Below are 17,755 nucleotides of genomic sequence, written 5' to 3'. Positions count from 1 at the left end.
TTCCTTCCTTCCTTCCTTCCTTCCTTCCTTCCTTCCTTCCTTCCTTCTCTCCCTCCCTCCATTCTTCCTTTCCTTTCCTTTCTTTTTCTCTTTCTCTCTTTCTTTCAGACAGGGTCTCGCTCTGTTGCCCAGGCTGAAGTGTAGTGGCACAATCATAGCTCACTGTACCCCTGAACTCCTGGGATCAAGCCATCCTCCTGCCTTCGCCTCCTCCATGAGACCACAGGCATACCATATGTGCTTATTCTCTTTTCAGATTTCTTTCATTATGAACAACAGCAAAGGCTCTGGTGCTTCTCTGTCTTTGATACCTTGCTTGCAACTGCAGACCCCTTTGTGAGCACACTGAAGCAAAACATTAGGCCAGGCGCGGCGGTTCACGCCTGTAGTCCCAGCGCTTTGGGAGGCCGAGGCGGGCAGATCATGAGGTCAAGAGATCGAGACCATCCTGGCCAACATGGTGAAACTCCAACTCTACTGAAAATACAAAAATTAGCTCTGCATGGTAGTGCGTACCTGTAATCCCAGCTACTCAGGAGGCTGAGGCAGGAGAATCTCTTGAATCCAGGAGGTGGAGGTTGCAGTGAGCTGAGATCACTCCACTGTGCTCCAGCCTGGTGACAGAGAGAGACTCCGTCTCAAAACAAAAAAACATTAAGAAAGGGGCTGGGTGCGGTGGCTCATGCGTGTAATCCCAGCACTTTGGGAGGCCGAAGCAGGCAGATAACCTGGAGTCAAGAGTTCGAGACCAGCCTGGCCAATATGGTAAAACCCTGTCTCTACTAAAAATAGAAAAAAATTAGCCAGGTGTGGTGGCGGGCGCCTGTACTCCCCGCTACTGAGGAGGCTGAGGCATGAGAATAACTTAAATCTGGGTGGCGGAGGTTGCAGTGAACCAAGATCGCGCCACTGCACTCTAGCCTGAGAGACAGAGTGAGACTCCGTCTCAAAAGAAAAAAGAGCCGGGCGCGGTGGCTCAAGCCTGTAATCCCAGCACTTTGGGAGGCCGAGACGGGCGGATCACGAGGTCAGGAGATCAAGACCATCCTGGCTAACACGGTGAAACCCCGTCTCTACTAAAAATACAAAAAACGAGCCGGCCGGGATGGCGGGTGCCTGTAGTCTCAGCTACTCAGGAGGCTGAGGCAGGAGAATGGTGTAAACCCGGGAGGCGGAGCTTGCAGTGAGCTGAGATCCGGCCACTGCACTCCCATCCGGGCGGCAGAGCAAGACTCCGCCTCAAAAAAAAAAAAAAAAAAAAAAAAACAAGAAAAAAGAAAGGGACAGGCGGGTGAGGTACAAGATGAAGCACCGCTTTTGTGACAGTGATTGAAGTTGACAAGGACAGGAGGGAGGCTGTGAAGATCAATGTTAGGTATACTATAACCAGGGCTGCTCTTGAAAAATCCAAGGGGATGGGCCAGGCGCGGTGGCTCAAACCTGTAATCCCAGTACTTTGGGAGGCTGAGGAGGGCAGATAACCTGAAGTCAGGAATTCCAGACCAGCCTGGCTGACATGGTGAAACCCCATCTCTACTAAAAATACAAAACTTAGCCGGGTGTGGTGCTGTGCACCTGTAGTTCCAGCTACTTGGGAGGCTGAGGCAGGAAAACTGCTTGAACCCGGGAGGTGGAGGTTGTGGTGAGCCAAAATTGCACCACTGCACTCCAGCCTGGCAACAGAGCAAGACTCTGTCTCAAAAAAAAAAAAAAAAAGAAAGAAAAAGAAAAATCCAAGGGAATTTTCCTTCTTCATTTGCCTGGAGGCCACAAGCCCACACCCAAGCTGTGCATGGACCCAACTGATCTTAGAGTGTGTTTTGTTTGTTTGTTTTGAGACGGAGTCTCACTCTGTTGCCCAGACTGGAGTGCAGTGGCTGGATCTCAACCCACTGCAACTTCCACCTCCCTGCTTCAAGCAGTTCCCCTAACTCAACCTCCTGAGTAGCTGGGATTACAGGCACCCACCACCACGCCCAGCTCATTTTTTTGTATTTTTAGTAGAGACGGGGTTTCAGCATGTTGGTGAGACTGGTTTCCAACTCCTGACCTCAGGCGATCCGCCCGCCTCGGCCTCCCCAAGTGCTGGGATGACAGGGCCCCAGAGTGTGTTTGAAGGGGAACAGTCCTTGATGAGACATCTGTCTACACTCCGTAGGTGGTTTCATGGCCCCCTGAACAGGGCGGATGCAGAGAGCCTCCTGTCCCTCTGCAAGGAAGGCAGCTACCTCGTGCGGCTCAGCGAGACCAGCCCCCAGGACTGCTCCTTGTCTCTCAGGTGAGACCTCAGCCTCACAGGGATTGCGTGCGTCACAGGATTGTATGAGTCACCCTTCTGGGTTAATTCAGAGGGAACGGGAGGGTGTGGCTGCAGCAGCCATTGGGAAGGGCTTCCAGGCCAGTGGGTGGGACTTCTAGGAGAAGGGGTGGGACTTCCGGGGAGGCCATTAGCTGGTTGCAAATTGAGGATGAGCTCCCCATCACTGGAGGTATACAAGAAGATGGAGTGGAAGGCACAGAGGAGGTCCAGGCCTCAGGTAAGACGAGGAACTAGGTGCACAAGATTCCTTTGGACTCCCCTTGTCCAAAAATGGAGGTATATCAATTTGTGTCTGTCTGAAGCCAAAATTTCAGGGTGTGCCTGTAAGCATTTTAAGTTGAGACCCTGTATGTATGCACTTCCGTCCCTAAAATTCTGTCTAATTATAAACCTAGGCCGGGCGCGGTGGCTCAACCCTGTAATCCCAGCACTTTGGGAGGCCGAGATGGGCGGATCACGAGGTCAGGAGATCGAGACCATCCTGGCTAACACGGTGAAACCCTGTATCTACTAAAAAGAAATATATAAAAAACTAGCCGGGTGAGGTGGCGGGCGCCTGTAGTCCCAGCTACTCGGGAGGCTGAGGCAGGAGAATGGCGGGAACCCGGGAGGCGGAGCTTGCAGTGAGCTGAGATCTGGCCACTGCACTCCAGCCCGGGCGACAGAGCAAGACTCCGTCTCAAAATAAATAAATAAATAAATAAATAAATAAATAAATAAATAAATAAATAAATAAAATAAAAATAAAAATAAACCTAAGATTCTGCTAGGTGTCTGAGTGCAAGATCTAAAAGCACAAGATTGGAGCTGGGCACGGTAGTTCATGCCTGTAAACCTAGCACTTTGGAAGGCCGAGGAGGGCGGATCACTTGAGGTCAGGAGTTTGAGACCAGCCTGGCCAACATGGTGAAACCCCTTCTCTCCTAAAAATACAAAAATTAGTCGGGCATACTGGTGCATACCTGTAATTCCAGCCACGTTGGAGGCTGAGGCAGGAGAATTGCTTGAACTCGGGAGATGGAAGACTACAGGCACACACCACCACGCTCGGCTAATTTTTGTATTCTTAGTACAGACAGGGTTTTGCCATGTTGGCCAGGCTGGTCTCAAACTCCCAGCCTCAAGAAATCCGCCTGACTCAGCCGCCCAAAGTGCTGGGATTACAGGTGTGGGTCACTGTACCTGGCCTCTTCCTATTATCATTTTTATTATTATTATTATTATTATTATTATTTGAGATGGAGTCTCACTCTGTCACCCAGGCTGGGGTGCAGTGGCACAATATCAGCTCACTGCAGTCTCTGCCTCCCAGGTCCAAGGGATTCTCATGCCTCAGCCTCCGGAGTAGCTTGGACTGCAGTGCAGGTTCCTGCCACCATGCCTGGCTAATTTTTGTATTTTTAGTGGAGACGGGGTTTCACCATGTTGGCCAGGCTGGTCTTGAACTCCTGACCTCAAGTGATCCACCTGACTTGGCCTCCCAAAGTGCTGCGATTACAGGTATGAGCCACCATCCCCGCCTAATTTTTTAATGTTTTTCTGTGGTGATGGGGTCTCACTCTGTTGCCCAGGCTGGTCTCTAACTCCTGGCCTGGAGCAATCCTACAGCCTCAGCCTCCCACATCACTGGGATTACAGGTGTGAGCAACTATTCCAGCCACCACATGGCTGTTTACCAGAAACTGGAGATGCACGAGCACCTGGCCCTTGGCACTGTGGGAGGTGACTTTGGGGATGGTGGCTTTCTGGGTGGGCCCAGGGTACTAGGAGTCCCTTTCTCCCTCATCACCCAGGAGCAGCCAGGGCTTCCTGCATCTGAAGTTCGCGCGGACCCGAGAGAACCAGGTGGTGCTGGGCCAACACAGCGGGCCCTTCCCCAGCGTGCCCGAGCTCGTCCTCCACTACAGTTCACGCCCACTGCCGGTGCAGGGCGCTGAGCATCTGGCTCTGCTGTACCCTGTGGTCACGCAGACCCCCTGACAGTGACCGTCGGCCCCCTTTTGAGTCCTCGGGCCCAGAATTGTATCCCAAAGCCGTCCCGTGGCCTAGAAAATAAATAAGTTATTGTTTGTGTTAGTTTCCTTTCTGGGCTGCAGAGGGAAGTGGGATCGCTGACTCCCAGCGGGAAAGCCCTAAGCAGCCCTGGAGAGGGGGACGATGGGGTAATTGAAACCCTGGAGGAGGCCGGGCGCGGTGGCTCACGCCTGTAATCCCAGCACTTTGGGGGGTTGAGGCAGGCGGATCACCTAAGGTTGGGAGTTCGAGACCACCCTGACCAACACGGAGAAACCCCGTCTCTACTAAAAATACAAGATTAACCAGGCGTGGTGGCGCGTGCCTCTAATCCCAGCTACTCGGGAGGCTGAGGCAGGAGAATTGTTTGAACCCAGGAGGCGCAGATTGCAGTGGGCTGAGGTCGCACCATTGCACTCCGGCCTGGGGAACAAGAGTGAAACTCCGTCTCAAAAAACAAAACAAACAATAAAAAACCTCGAGGCCTCAAGGGCCAAGCACATCCCCAGCTCTTTGTTTTGGGGGCAGAGTTGGGACTGGAACCTGAATCTCCCATAGGGAGAGACCAGAACTCAGAAAGCAAGAGACAGAGCAGTGTGGAGCAGATGAAAACCGCACTCCATAGAAACCGACAGATACAAAGATGGAGAAACTGAGGGGGGCCAGGCTCTCGGGCCAGCCCCGCTCCCTCCTCGCGGCAGCAGTGGCTTGATCTGCAGAAACGACATCTGTCCCCATGGAAACAGCAGAAGTAGGGGAGGGGAGCTGGGCCTAGCTGGTGTCACTTCAAGGTGGCAGTCAGGCAGAAGACCCGGGGGGCTCGTAAACACCACGAATCCCCTGACCTCCCCGCTCCTCCCCCCACCTCCAGGCCTGCCTGGGGGTGATGCTAGCTGTGGAGGGGGTCTTCCAGGGCAGTTTGGAAGCCAGAGCACCACTTCCTGCTCCTTGGATTTATCCTTACAAGTATAAGGTGGGAGGAGGGCTTTGAGTTGTCACCAAGTCCCTTGGCCACAGTGGGCCTCTCCAGCCACCCCTGGGAGCTCTGGGACCCCCACATGACCCCTTAAATCTTTTTGGGGCATGTATGTGACAGGGACTCTACCACCCAGGCTGGAGGGCGGTAACATAGTTATAACTCACTGCAACCTAAACCTCTTGAGGCTCAAGTGATCCTCCCACCTCAGCCTCCCAAATAGCTGAGACTACAGACATCAGCTGCACCATCACGCCTGGCTAACTTTTGTATTTTTAGTAGAGACGGGGTTTCACCATGTGGGCCAGGCTGGTCTCGAACTCCTGACCTCAGGTGATCCGCCCGCCTCGGTCCCCCAAAGCGTTGGGATTACAGGCGTGAACCACCGCACCTGATTTCTTCAGATCTTTTTAGCAGTCCCAAATCGCCACAAACACACCAGCTTTGCTTTTTCTTCACAAGCCTTTATTGAGCATTCTTGGGGGGGAAAGTGGGAGCAAGATCCATCATCAGAGAAATGAGGACGGGTCTCAGGATGGGGCTGTCGGGCTCCCAATCCTCCTGCTGCTTTTTTTTTTTTTTTTTTTTTTTTGAGACAGAGTCTCACTCCGTGGCCCAAGCTGGAGTGCAGTGGCGCAATCTCGGCTCACTGCAACCTCCGCCTCCCTGGTTCAAGCCAGGCTGTCTCAAACCCCTGACCTCAACTGTTCCACCCGCCTCAGCTTCCTAAACTGCTGGGATTACAGGCGTGAGCCTCGATCGCCCTTTTTCGTGTGTACCTACGGGTGGGGTCCTGTCGAGGTCGCCTGGGATCTCTTACTCCTCTCCCACTTTGGGGAACCCTCTTGGCCTCGGCTGCTGGGTGGGGCCTGGGCTAGGAAAGATGCTGACCATAGAAATGGGGTGGCCGGGCCTGGGACTGGGGCAAGGTCTGGGAGCCAGGTGCAGCTGGCAGGTGGCCGGCTGCGGGAACGAGGTTGAATAAATGCTCTGGCCTCTCTGGTCCTTCCCCTCTCCAGAGCAGTCCTTAGTCTTCTTTGGAGCCCCCCGGGGCCGGTATAGGACATTGCTGTAGAATGCATTTCCTAGGATGGATAACACAGATCAAGAGGGAACAGTCAGTAAAGACAGCCCAGCCCTCTCCGGCTAACCTCTGGAGGATTTGTCTCTCTTTTCTTTGTGTGTGTGTGAGACGGAGTCTTGCTCTGTTGCCCAGGCTGGAGTGCAGTGGCGCGATCTCAGCTCACTGCAAGCTCTGCCTCCCGGGTTCACGCCATTCTCCTGCCTCAGCCTCCTGAGTAGCTGGGACCACAGGCGCCCGCCACCACGCCCGGCTAATTTTCTGTATTTTTAGTAGAGATGGGGTTTCACCATGTTAGCCAGGATGGTCTTGATCTCCTGACTTCGTTATCCGTCCCCCTTGGCCTCCCAAAGTGCTGGGATTACAGGTGTGAGCCACTGTGCCTGGACTTTTTTTTTTTTTTTTTTGAGACGGAGTCTTTCTCTGTCACCCTGGCTGGAGTTCAGAGGCGCGATCTCAGCTCACTGCAAGCTCCGCCTCCCAGGTTCAAGTGATTCTCCTGCCTCAGTCTCCCTAGTAGCTGGGATTACAAGCCCCTGCCACTACGTCTGGCTAATTTTTTGTATTTTTAGTAGAGATGAGGTTTCACCATTTTAGCCAGGCTGGTCTCGAACTCCTGACCTCATGATTCGCCCACCTTGGCCTCCCAAAGTGCTGGGATTACAGGCATGAGCCACTGCGCCCGGCCGTTTTTTTTTTTTTTTTCAAACTTTTGTTTGTTTGTTTTTTGAGACAGGATCTCTCTCTGTCACCCAGGCTGTAGTGCAGTGGGGAAACTACAGCTCACTGTAGCCTCCACCTCCCAGGTTCAAGCAATCCTCACACCTCAGCCTCCTGAGCAGCTGGGACCACAGGTGTGTGCCACCAAGCCTGGCTAATTTTTTTTGTTGTTGTTGAGATGGAGCTTGCTGTGTCACCCAGGCTAGAGTGCAATGAGGCAGTCTCGGCTCACTGCGATCTCCGCTTTCTGGGTTCTAGTGATTCTCCTACCTCAACCACCCGAGCAGCTGGGACTACAGGCACAGGCCGCCACGCCTGGCTAATGTTTGTATTTTTAGTAGAGACTGGGTTTTACCATGTTGCCCAGGCTGGTCTCAAACTCCTAACCTGCCTTGACCTTCCAAAGTGCTGGGATGACAGGCCTGAGACACCATGCACAGCCTAATTTTTAATTTTTTCCTCTTTTTTTTTTTTTTGAGACCAAGTCTTTTTTTTTTTTTTTTGAGATGGAGTCTCGCTCTGTCACCCGGGCTGGAGTGCAGTGGCCAGATCTCAGCTCACTGCAAGCTCCGCCTCCCGGGTTTACGCCATTCTCCTGCCTCAGCCTCCCGAGTAGCTGGGACCACAGGCGCCCGCCACCTCACCCGGCTAGTTTTTTTTTTTTGTATTTTTTAGTAGAGACGGGGTTTTCCCGTGTTAGCCAGGATGGTCTCGATCTCCTGACCTCGTGATCCGCCTGTCTCGGCCTCCCAAAGTGCTGGGATTACAGGCTTGAGCCACCGTGCCCGGCCGAGACCGAGTCTTGCTCTGTTACCCATGCTAGAGTGCTGTGGCGCGATCTTGGCTCAATGCAACCTCCGCCTCCTGGGTTCAAGTGATTCTCCTGCCTCAGTCTCCCAAGTAGCTGGTATTACAGACGTCCGCCACCATGCCTGGCTAATTTTTTGTATTTTTAGTAGAGACAAGGTTTCACCATGTTGTCCATGCTGACCTCAGGTGATCCACCCACCTCGGCGTCCCAAAGTGCTGGGATTACAGGCATGAGCCACCATGCCCAGCAATTTTTAATTTTTGTTGAAGAGATGGGATCTTGCTAGGTTGCCCAGGCTAGGGGCTTTGTCTCTATTTCTGAAAAACGTGAGTATAGGATATAGGAGCCAGGCTTCTCCTCCATCCCTCCTCCCTCCTTCCCCTAGGTGTGAGCACAGATGCAATGGGTCTTTGTCAAGCAGCTGCAGTTCCCACCTCCTCAGTCCCACCCTCCCTTACCTGGGCTGTTACCTGAATCCCTTTGCTGGCAGCAGCGGCGGCCCCTGAACCAGGCGCCCAGCACACCCACGCTTCCTGCCCCCAGCAGCACGAAGAGGAGTCCTGTGTCGGGGTGAAGAGATGGTCTAAGCAGGAGGGGAAGGGGCGGGGGGAGGAGGAAGATGCTGGGGAAGGAACACAGGGCAGGGCTCACCTGGGAAGCTTAGGGTCAGATTTCTGTTCTGTGTGGGGTCATCTGCAGAGAAGAAATCTATGTCATGGGGGGTGCCAGGCTTCTCCACCCTCCAAGAACAGAGCTCACGTGGGGGGACCTAAGTGTTCCTCCTCCTGCCAGGCTTTGTGGTTTTGGGCAGGTGTTCACTCTGAACCTCAGCTTCCTCTTCTGAAAAATGAGACTCGCAGGATGCGGTGGCTCAGGGCTGTAATCCGAGCACTATGGGAGGCTGAGGCAGGTGGATCACTTGAGGTCAGGAGTTCGAGACCAGCCTGGCCAACATGATGAAACCCCATCTCTACAAAAAATATAAAAATTAGCGGGACATGGTGGTGGACGTCTGTAATCCCAACTACTCAGGAGGCCAAGACAGGAGAATCGCTTGAATCCAGGAGGGGGAGGCTGCAGTGAGCCAAGATCGTGCCACTGCGCTCCAGCCTGGGCGACAGAGTGAGACTCCGTCTCAAAAAAGACGAAAAAAAAAGAAGGCCAGGCGTAGTGGCTCAAATCTGTAATCCCAGCACTTTGGGAGGCCAAGGCGGGCAGATTATGAGGTCAGGAGATCAAGACCATCCTGGCTAACACAGTGAAACCCCGTCTCTACTAAAAATACAAAAAAATTAGCCGGGCGTGGTGGCGGGCGCCTGTAGTCCCAGCTACTCGGGAGGTTGAGGCAGGAGAATGGTGTGAACCCGTGAGGTGGAGCTTGCAGTGATCCGAGATCATGCCACTGCACTCCAGCCTGGGCGACAGAGCAAGACTCTGTCTTCCGCTATCTTTATCCTGGGATTTATCACTCTCCGGATCCTGTTTGGTTGTTTTTGTTTTTGTTTTTGTTTGAGCCTCTACTCCATGCCATGCCCATTTTATAGACTGGGAAACCGAGGCTCAGAGAGCCTAAGTCACTTGTCTAGGGTCCCCTACCCAGACGGCAGCAAGGACCAGCTTTGAACAAAGCCCTGCCTCACCTCAGCTCAGAGATCCTAACACTTAGTTTCCTTGAGCACTTACTATGTCTCAGACCCTGTGCTAAGCATAGTGTTTTGTTGTTGTTGTTTGTTTTTCTGGAGACAGGGTTGCTCTGTGTCGCCCCGGCTGGAGGGCAGTGGCGTGATCATAGCTTACTGCAGCCTCCAACTCCTGGGCTCAAATGATCCTCCCACCTCAGCCTCTCACGTAGCTGGGACTATGGGTATGTGCCACCATGCCCGGCTAATTTTAGAATTTTTCGTAGAGATGGGGTCTTGCTGTGTTGGCCAAACTGGTCTCGAACTCCTGGCCTCAAGCAATCCTCCCGCCTCGGCCTCCCAAAGTGCTGAGATATCAGGCATGAGCCATTGCACTTGGATTATAGCAAGCACTTTAGCGATAACTGCTCTAAAGTCACCCGACCTGATGAGGAAACACTATTTACTGTATTTTGACAGCTGAGGGAACTGGCACAGAGAGGTCAAGTCACTTGCTGAAGGTCACACAGCAAGTAAATGAAACAGAGGCTTGAATCCAGGTTTGTATAATTTACAGGAACCCCAGCTAAAGGCTGTGAATGCCACAATTAAGATAAGGTCCAGTACCCCAACCCCCTTCTCTTGCAGCCTCTGGGGTTGGCAGGCGATCCCTGGAGGCTGCCAAGCTGCTGTTCAGGGTTGGGGGGGGGGGGGGGGGGGGGGGGAAGCCAGCTGTGTGGGGCTGGACCCGCGCCCGTTCCCTGCTCTCTGGCAGCTGCCAACGCACAGCCTGGCGCCTCCACCACCCCGCCTCCTCTAATTGCTAATTGGCCCTTTTGACATTGGAGGGGTGGGGAGAGGTGGGTAACGCACCATAACACGCCCCTCCCTTGAGGCAGGCACGTGTCTCCGCCAGCAGGCTGGTCCTACCAGCTGGAGAGGAACGGCATCTCGAGGGGCTGAGAGCTGGGTGCTTCATTCTGCCAGAGGGGGCTGGTCAGAGGCCCAGGGCCCACAGGCACCTCTCGCAGAGCAGGAGGCAAAGCCTGGATCACCTTGGGTTTCCCGATTCTGCCCAGGGTGGGTCCATAAGTGGGGTACATGGTAAAGGGGACAGTGCACAGGGTGCACCCCTACCTAGTGCGTAACGCTAGACATGTCTTGGCCCTCTCTGGCTTCACCTGTCTCCTCTGTAAAATGAGGCGGCTGGTGTTGCTGGTCTGGAGAGCTATCTGGAGGGTTTCTCCCAACTTTGAGAGTCTATGGCTTTTTAAATTTATTTTTGTATTTTGAGACGGAGTCTTGCTCTGTAGCCCAGGCTGGAGTGCAGTGGTGCGGGTGTGATCTGAGCTCACTGCAACCTCCCTCTCCTGGATTCTCCTGCCTCAGCCTCCTGAGTAGCTGGAATTACAGGCTGACGCCACCACGCCCAGCTAATGTTTGTATTTTTAGTAGAGAGGTGGTTTTCATCAGGTTGGCCAGGCTGGTCTCGAACCCCTGACCTCAGGTGACCCACCCACCTAGGCCTTCCAAAGTGCTGGGATTACAGGGATGAGCTACCTTGCCCAGCTGATGGCTTTATTTTATTCAGAGACAGGGTCTGGCTCTGTCGCCCAGGCTGGAGTGCAGTGGTGCACTCGTAACTCACTGCAGCCTCCAACTCCTGGGCTCAAGTGATCCTCTCGCCTTAGCCTCCCAAAATGCTGGGATTAGAAGCATCAACCACTATGCCTGGCTGATGACTTTCAATTCTGTATTCTAGAATTCTTAGATTATGGGCTGGGCATGATGGCTCACGCCTGTAATCCCAGCACTTTGGGAGGCCAAGGCAGGCAGATCTCGAGGTTAGGAGTTCGAGACCAGCCTGGCCAACATGGTGAAACCCCCGTCAGTACTAAAAATACAAAAATTAGCTGGGTGTGGTGGCACGTGCCTGTAATCCCAGCTACTCAGGAGGCTGAGGTAGGAGAACTGCTTGTCCCAGGACCCGGGGGGTGAAAGTTGCCATGAACCGAGATCACCGCCATTGCACTCCAGCCCAGGCAACAAGAGTGAAACTCTGCCTCAAAAAAAAAAAAAAAAGTTTGATATGAAGAATTTAGAGCTTTTTATTTCTCGGAGTTTGAGACTCAAAAGTCTTAAGATTTTAGGATCCTCCCCACCGCCCCTCCCTCTCCCCGCTGGCTTCGGTACCTGGGTCCACTGAGAGCCTTGTTACGTTGCCCTCAGCCTCCTCCAACTCAGGAATCTCTGTGGCCGCCCAGCACACGTACGCCCCGCTGTGGTTGAGGTTCACAGGGTCCAGCTTCAGAATGAGATGGCTGGGTGCCTGCCAGGAGAGCTGTCCCTGGGGCCCGCAGACCCCCAGGCTGAGGCTGCCGTTGGTGATGTATGGTTGGCACAGGATGACCCCATCCTTGGTCCACCTAACACGGAGCCGTTCCCAGGCCGGGGCCTGGTCCACCTGGCAGACCAGGATGGCCTGACTGCCCTGCCTCACCTGGAGGGAATTGGGCCTCTGCTGCACACTCAGGCTTGAGGCTCCTTGCAGGGCTGGAAGACAGAAGAGGTAGAGGCAATCTTTCTGCCGGTGTGCATGTGAGGCTGTGTGACTCACTCCCCTAGTGAGCCGGCAGTCTGGGTTTGAAACCTCACTTGCCTAAGCCGGGTGCCGTGGCTCACGCCTGTAGTCCCAGCACTTTGGAAGCCTGAGGTGGGAGGATTGCTTGAGCCCAGGAGTTCCAGACTAGCCTGAGGACACAGCAAGACCTCATCTCTTCAATAAATATTTAAAAAGTAGCTGGGTTTGGTGGTGTGCACCTGTGGTCCCAGCTATTTAAGAGACTGAAGTGAGGGGCTCGCTTGAGCCCAGGCATTCGAGGCTGGGGTGAGCTAGGATCGCACCACTGCACTCCAGCCTGGGTGACAAAGCAATACCCTGTCTCTAAAAATGAAACATAAAGGCCGGGCGCGGTGGCTCACACCTGTAATCCCAGCGCTTTGGGAGGCTGAGGCAGGCGGATTACGAGGTCAGGAGATCGAGACTATCCTGGCTAACAAGGTGAAACCCCATCTCTACTAAAAATACAAAACATGGCCGGGCACGGTGGCGCAAGCCTGTAATCCCAGCACTTTGGGAGGCCGAGACGGGCGGATCACAAGGTCAGGAGATCGAGACCATCCTGGCTAACACGGTGAAACCCCGTCTCTACTAAAAAATACAAAAAATTAGCCGGGCGAGGTGGCGGGCGCCTGTAGTCCCAGCTACTCAGGAAGCTGAGGCAGGAGAATGGCGTAAACTCGGGAGGCGGAGCTTGCAGTGAGCTGAGATCTGGCCACTGCACTCCAGCCTGGGCCACAGAGCGAGACTCCGTCTCAAAAAAAAAAAAAAAAAAAAGATTAAACATAAAAAAAACCCCAAAGAACCTCACTGTCTGTATGACCTTTGGAAGGTCATGACTTGCTGAGGCTCAACAACCCCATCTGTAAAATGGGTATAAGTCGTTCAGCGCTTGTGGAATTCTGAGATAGTCTCCAGTACTCCACTACACAAATACCGCCTAGCACGTGCCAGGCCCTATGCTGGGTGTGGGGGACACAGACACAGGGGCGACCAAAACAGATGAAAACCCCTACCCTTCAGAAGCTGACAATCTAGGGTAAGAGAGACACAGGAAGTCATGAAATAAGAACTGCAACAGGGGAAAGGAACGGCAGTGGCCACAGAAGACACCAGTGAGGTTAGGGAACATCTATTCATTGTGAGTAATCAAGGAAGGCCTCCTTGAGGTGGTGACTTTTTAATTTTTTTATTTTTTTAGAGTTGGGGTCTGGCGCTAAGGTCCAGGCTGGAGTGCAGTGGCACCATCACAGCTCACGGCATCCCTGAACTCCTGGGCTCAAGTGATCCTCCTACCTCAGCCTCCCAAGTAGCTGGGACTACAGGCATGTATCACTATGCCTGGCTAATTTTTTTGGTTTTGTAGAGGTTAGGGGGGGTCTCACTATGTTGCCCAGGCTGGTCTGGAATTCCTGGGCTCAAGTGATCCTCCCACCTACACCTCCCAAAGTGTTGGGATTGTAGATGTGAGCCACTGTGACCAGTCTTTTTTTATTTTTTAAGACCACACCACTGCACTCTAGCCTGGGCAACAGAGCGAGACTCCATATATAAGAAAAAGACGACTCCATCTCACTCCGTTGCCCAGTCTGGAGTGCAATGGCACCATTAAAGCTCACTGCAGCCTCAACCTCCTGGGCTCATGGGCTGGGTGCCGTGACTCATGCCTGTAATCCCAGCACTTTGGGAGGCCGAGGTGGGTGGATCACCTGGGGTCAGGAGTTCAAGACCAGCCTGGCCAACATGGTGAAACCCTGTCTCTACTTAAAATACAAAAATTAGCCGGGCATGGTGGCGGGTGCCTGTAATCCCAGCTACTTAGCAGGCTGAGGCAGGAGAATCACTTGAACCCAGGAGGTGGAGGTTGCAGTGACCTGAGATCGTGCCAGTGCACTCCAGCCTGGGCGACAGCGCGAGACTCTGTCTCAAACAAAACAAAACAAGGCCGGGTGCGGTGGCTCATGTCTCCAATCCCAGCACTTTGAGAGGCCAAGGCGGGCGGATCACAAGGTCAGTAGATCAAGACCATTCTTCCCAACATGGTGAAACCCTGTCTCTACTAAAAATACAAAAATTAGCCGGGCATGGTGGCACACACCTGTAGTCCCAGCTACTTGGGAGGCTGAGGCAGGAGAATCGCTTGAACCCAGGAGGCGGAGGTTGCAGTGAGCTGAGGTGGTGCCACTGCACTCCAGCCTGGCAACAGAGCGAGACTTTGTCTCAAAACAAAAAAACAAAACAAACCACTCCTGGGTTCATGTGATCCTTCTACCTCAGCCTCCCAAATTGCTGGGATTACATGCACATGCTACTGTGTCCAGCCTGACCAGAGATCTTAATGGAAAGGGGTAACCAGTGTGAGAAGGAAGGTATTTGAGGGTAAGAGCATTCCAGACAGTGCACAGTCCGTGCCAAAGCCCTGGGGCAGGACTGTGCCTGGCGTGTTGGAGGAACAGCGAGGAGGTCCGTGTGACTGCAGAGAGGGAGGAGGGAAGGAGGAAGCTTGAGCAGGGCCTGTGAGCCTTGGGGTGGTGTGGAGAGGTGAGGAAAATTAAGCAGTTTACGTTTTAATTGAAGTGTGATGGAAAATCAGAAAGCAGGGTAGAAATAGTCCAATTTAAGTTTTTGTTTGTTTGTTTGTTTTGTTTTTATTTTTTTGAGACGGGGTCTCACTGCTGCCCAGGTTGGAGTGCAGTGGCATGATCTTGGTTCACTGCAACCTCCTCCTCCTGGGTTCAAGTGATTCTTGCGGCTCAGCCTCTTGAGTAGCTGGGACTACAGGCACTCGCTACCATGCCTGGCTAAATTTTGTATTTTTAGTAGAGACAGGGTTTCACCAACATGGCCAGGCTGGTCTGGAACTCCTGACCTCAAGTGATCTACCTGCCTCAGTCTCCAATTTAAGTTTTAATAAAAAGACCTTGGTTGGGCGTGGTGGCTCATGCCTGTTATCCCAGCACTTTGGGTGGTCAAGACTGGATGATCGCTAGAGGCCAGGAGTTCAAGACCAGCCTGGGCAACATAGTGAAACCCATCTCTAAAAAACAAAAACGGCTGGGCGCGGTGGCTCACACCTGTAATCCCAGCACTTTGGGAGGCCGAGGCAGGTGGATTATGAGGTCAGGAGTTCTAGACGAGCCTGGCCAAGATGGCAAAACCCCGTCTCTACTAAAAATACAAAAAAAATGAGCCAGGCGCGGTGGCCTGTGCCTGTAATCCCAGCTACTCAGGAGGCTAAGGCAAGAGAATCGCTTGAACCTGGAGGGCGGAGGTTGCAGTGAACCGAGATCGCGTCACTGCACTCCAGCCTGGGTGACAGAGCAAGACTCCTTCTCAAAAAACAAACAAACCAAAAAAATACGAAACAAACAAACAACAAAAAAAGTGCAAGCGGCTGGAATTGGAAGAGAGGGAAACAGGAATGGAGGTTTTCGCCGGAGGAAATGTGAGAAGGGCAGTAGCCTTTGTCCCTAATTTGAAACACAGAGGGAGCTGCTGCCGGAGTAGAAAGTTTGCTTTTAGCTGTGAGAGGTCTGAGGTGTCTGTTAGACTCCCCGAGAAGGTGAGGTTATGTGAAGCTCCCGGCATTTGAGATGCAATTGCAGAGGAGGGTAGAGACATGAGATCTGGAGAAGGGTATTAGGCAGCTGGAACAGCAGGTGCAAAGGCTCGAGGGCTGGATCCAGCCTTCCCATTGGAGAAACAGAGAAAGAAAAGCTTCCAGGCTGGAGCAAGGGGGAGGGAGAAAAGGCACCGCGGAGGGTGGAGATGAGAGGTCAGGCCAGGCTGGTATGTAGGGCAAGGTTTAGATTGTATCCTAGCGGCCCTCAGACGATCCTTCCTTAACCCTCCAGCCCCCATCATGTTCTGAGTCTCGGAGGGAGATGAGCCTTATCTGACAGAGTAGAGAGATTTAAGTTTAGCGGGGCCCTGAGCTGGGGGGCAGGCAGCTGGGGATGACAGCAAGAGGTGGGTTCGGAAGGGAGGGAGACCCAGATACTCACCCCAGAACTGCACCAGGAGGCCCAGCACCGTACCTGGGGACCCCATTCCTGGCCCATCAGACCCCTCTCCCCCTCCCAGTTGACAGACTTCCTGCCACAATCTCCGCCTCCCGCTGCAGAGACAGATGTGACACCCAGGGCCAGACAGCAGACGTCCGGTGTTCCAGGCTGCTGGGGGCTCCACTTCCTGCCACCTCGTGCCTCAGTTTCCCCAATGCATTTCCTATCTGAAAGGCAGTGTACAGACCAGGTGACATGGCTCATGTCTGTAATCCCAGCATTTTGGGAGGCTGAGTTAGGTGGATCACCTGAGGTCAGGAGTTTGAGACCAGCTTGGTCAACATGATGAAACCCCATCTCTACTAAAAATACAGAAATTAGCTGGACATGGTGACGGATGCCTGTAATCCCAGCTACTTGAGAGGCTGAGGCAGGAAAATGGCTTAAACCTGGGAGGTGGAGGTTGCAGGGAGCCGAGATCACGCCACTGCACTCCAGCTTGGGTTACAAGAGCGAAACTCTGTCTCAGAAAAAAAGAAAAGAAAGGCAGTGTATGTAAGTGAGTTGGGGGAATGCACCCCTGTGAGCTTTCTGGAAGGCTCTACATAAACACATTTGGGTACAGGAAGACACAGTGTGGGAGCAGGTGGCTCCGTGGGGGGAGGGGCAGGCGGCCTAAGCCTGAGCAGTGAGGTAAATGACAGGGTCCCTGCCTCAATTATTTTGCTCCCAAAATGTCTTTCTTTTGCTGGGCGCTGTAGTTCACACCTGTAATCCCAGTACTTTGTGAGGCTGAGGTGGGAGCATCACTTTAGCCGAGTTTGAGATCATCCTAGGTAACACAGCAAGATCCCATCTCGATTAAAAAAAAAAAAAAAAAAAAAGATACAGGCTGAGCATGCTGGCCCAGGCCTGTAATCCCAGCACTTTGGGAGGCCAAGGCAGGTGGATCACCTGAGGTCAGGAGTTCGAGACCAGCCTGGCCAACACAGCAAAACTCAGTCTCTACTAAAAATACAAAAATTAGCTAGGCCTAGTGGTGGGTGCCTGTAGTCCCAGCTACTCAGTGCGGTTGAGGCAGGAGAATTGCTTGAACTGGGGACATGGAGATTACAGGGAGCCGAGATCCTGCCACTGCACTCCAGCCTGAATGACAGAGTGAGACCCTGTCTCAAAACAAAACAAAAAAAGTACAAAACCAGCCCAGGGTGGTGGTGCATGCCTATAACCCCAGCTACTTGGGAGCCTGACACAGGAGGATTGCTTGAGCCCAGGAGTTGGAGGCTGCAGTGAGCCATGATTGCGCCACTGCACTCCAGCCTGTGCAACAGAGTGAGTCCCTGTCTCTAAAAAAAGAATAATAGGCTGGGTGTGGTGGCTCACGCCTGTAATTCCAGCACTTTGGAAGGCCGAGGCAGGTGGATCGCGAGGTCAGGAGATCGAGACCATCGTGGCTAACACGGTGAAACCCTATCTCTACTAAAAATACAAAAAAAATTAGCCGGACGTGGTGGCGGGCACCTGTAGTCCCAGCTACTCGGGAGGCTGAGGCAGGAGAATGGCGTGAACCCGGGAGGCGGAGCTTGCAGTG

At 53.2% G+C, this 17,755-nt stretch overlaps 2 protein-coding genes across 7 annotated transcripts in view; one reads left to right on the top strand and one right to left on the bottom strand.

The window, feature by feature from the left end:
• SHD (Src homology 2 domain containing transforming protein D) overlaps positions 1–4,390 on the top strand; it is a 13,789-nt gene extending 9,399 nt beyond the window's left edge. Inside the window, exons 5-6 of one of the 2 annotated variants that reach the window (XM_023185685.2) lie at positions 2,159–2,278; positions 4,114–4,390. In XM_023185685.2, coding sequence (XP_023041453.1) covers positions 2,159–2,278; positions 4,114–4,300 — 307 coding nt within the window. In that variant the 3' untranslated portion in view covers positions 4,301–4,390. The remainder of the gene's footprint in view (positions 1–2,158; positions 2,279–4,113) is intronic. The other variant, XM_031934824.1, reaches the window with a different exon arrangement.
• Positions 4,391–5,752: 1,362 nt separating this feature from the next.
• On the bottom strand, positions 5,753–16,253 carry TMIGD2 (transmembrane and immunoglobulin domain containing 2). 5 transcript variants are annotated; one of them, XM_023185690.3, is made up of 5 exons: positions 16,165–16,253; positions 11,734–12,093; positions 8,573–8,614; positions 8,380–8,481; positions 5,753–6,394 (listed from the first exon to the last, which is right to left on the bottom strand). In XM_023185690.3, the coding sequence occupies exons 1-5, from the start codon at positions 16,208–16,210 to the stop codon at positions 6,126–6,128; spliced, it is 819 nt and encodes a 272-aa protein (XP_023041458.1). In that variant the 5' UTR covers positions 16,211–16,253; the 3' UTR covers positions 5,753–6,125. The 5 variants fall into 5 exon arrangements, with proteins under 5 accessions (XP_023041458.1, XP_023041459.1, XP_031790683.1 ...); XM_023185691.3 differs by having other exon boundaries at positions 8,392–8,481; XM_031934823.1 differs by lacking the exon at positions 11,734–12,093 and having other exon boundaries at positions 16,165–16,250.
• Between the last annotated feature and the right edge of the window lie 1,502 nt (positions 16,254–17,755).

Source organism: Piliocolobus tephrosceles, chromosome 21, assembly GCF_002776525.5.
Source record: "Piliocolobus tephrosceles isolate RC106 chromosome 21, ASM277652v3, whole genome shotgun sequence".
Taxonomy (NCBI): Eukaryota; Metazoa; Chordata; class Mammalia; order Primates; family Cercopithecidae; genus Piliocolobus; species Piliocolobus tephrosceles.
Note: the sequence above shows the minus strand (reverse complement) of the source record. Positions and strands in the feature narration are given on the sequence as shown.

Excerpts from the sequence above, each read along its gene's own strand:
- TMIGD2 (XM_023185690.3), bottom strand. The coding sequence starts at position 16,210 with ATGGGGTCCCCAGGTACGGTGCTGGGCCTCCTGGTGCAGTTCTGGG. Across the intron at positions 8,482-8,572 it reads TCTGACCCTAAGCTTCCCAG|GACTCCTCTTCGTGCTGCTG; the intron begins GTGAGCCCTGCC and ends ACCCCGACACAG. Across the intron at positions 6,395-8,379 it reads GGATTCAGGTAACAGCCCAG|GAAATGCATTCTACAGCAAT; the intron begins GTAAGGGAGGGT and ends TATCCATCCTAG.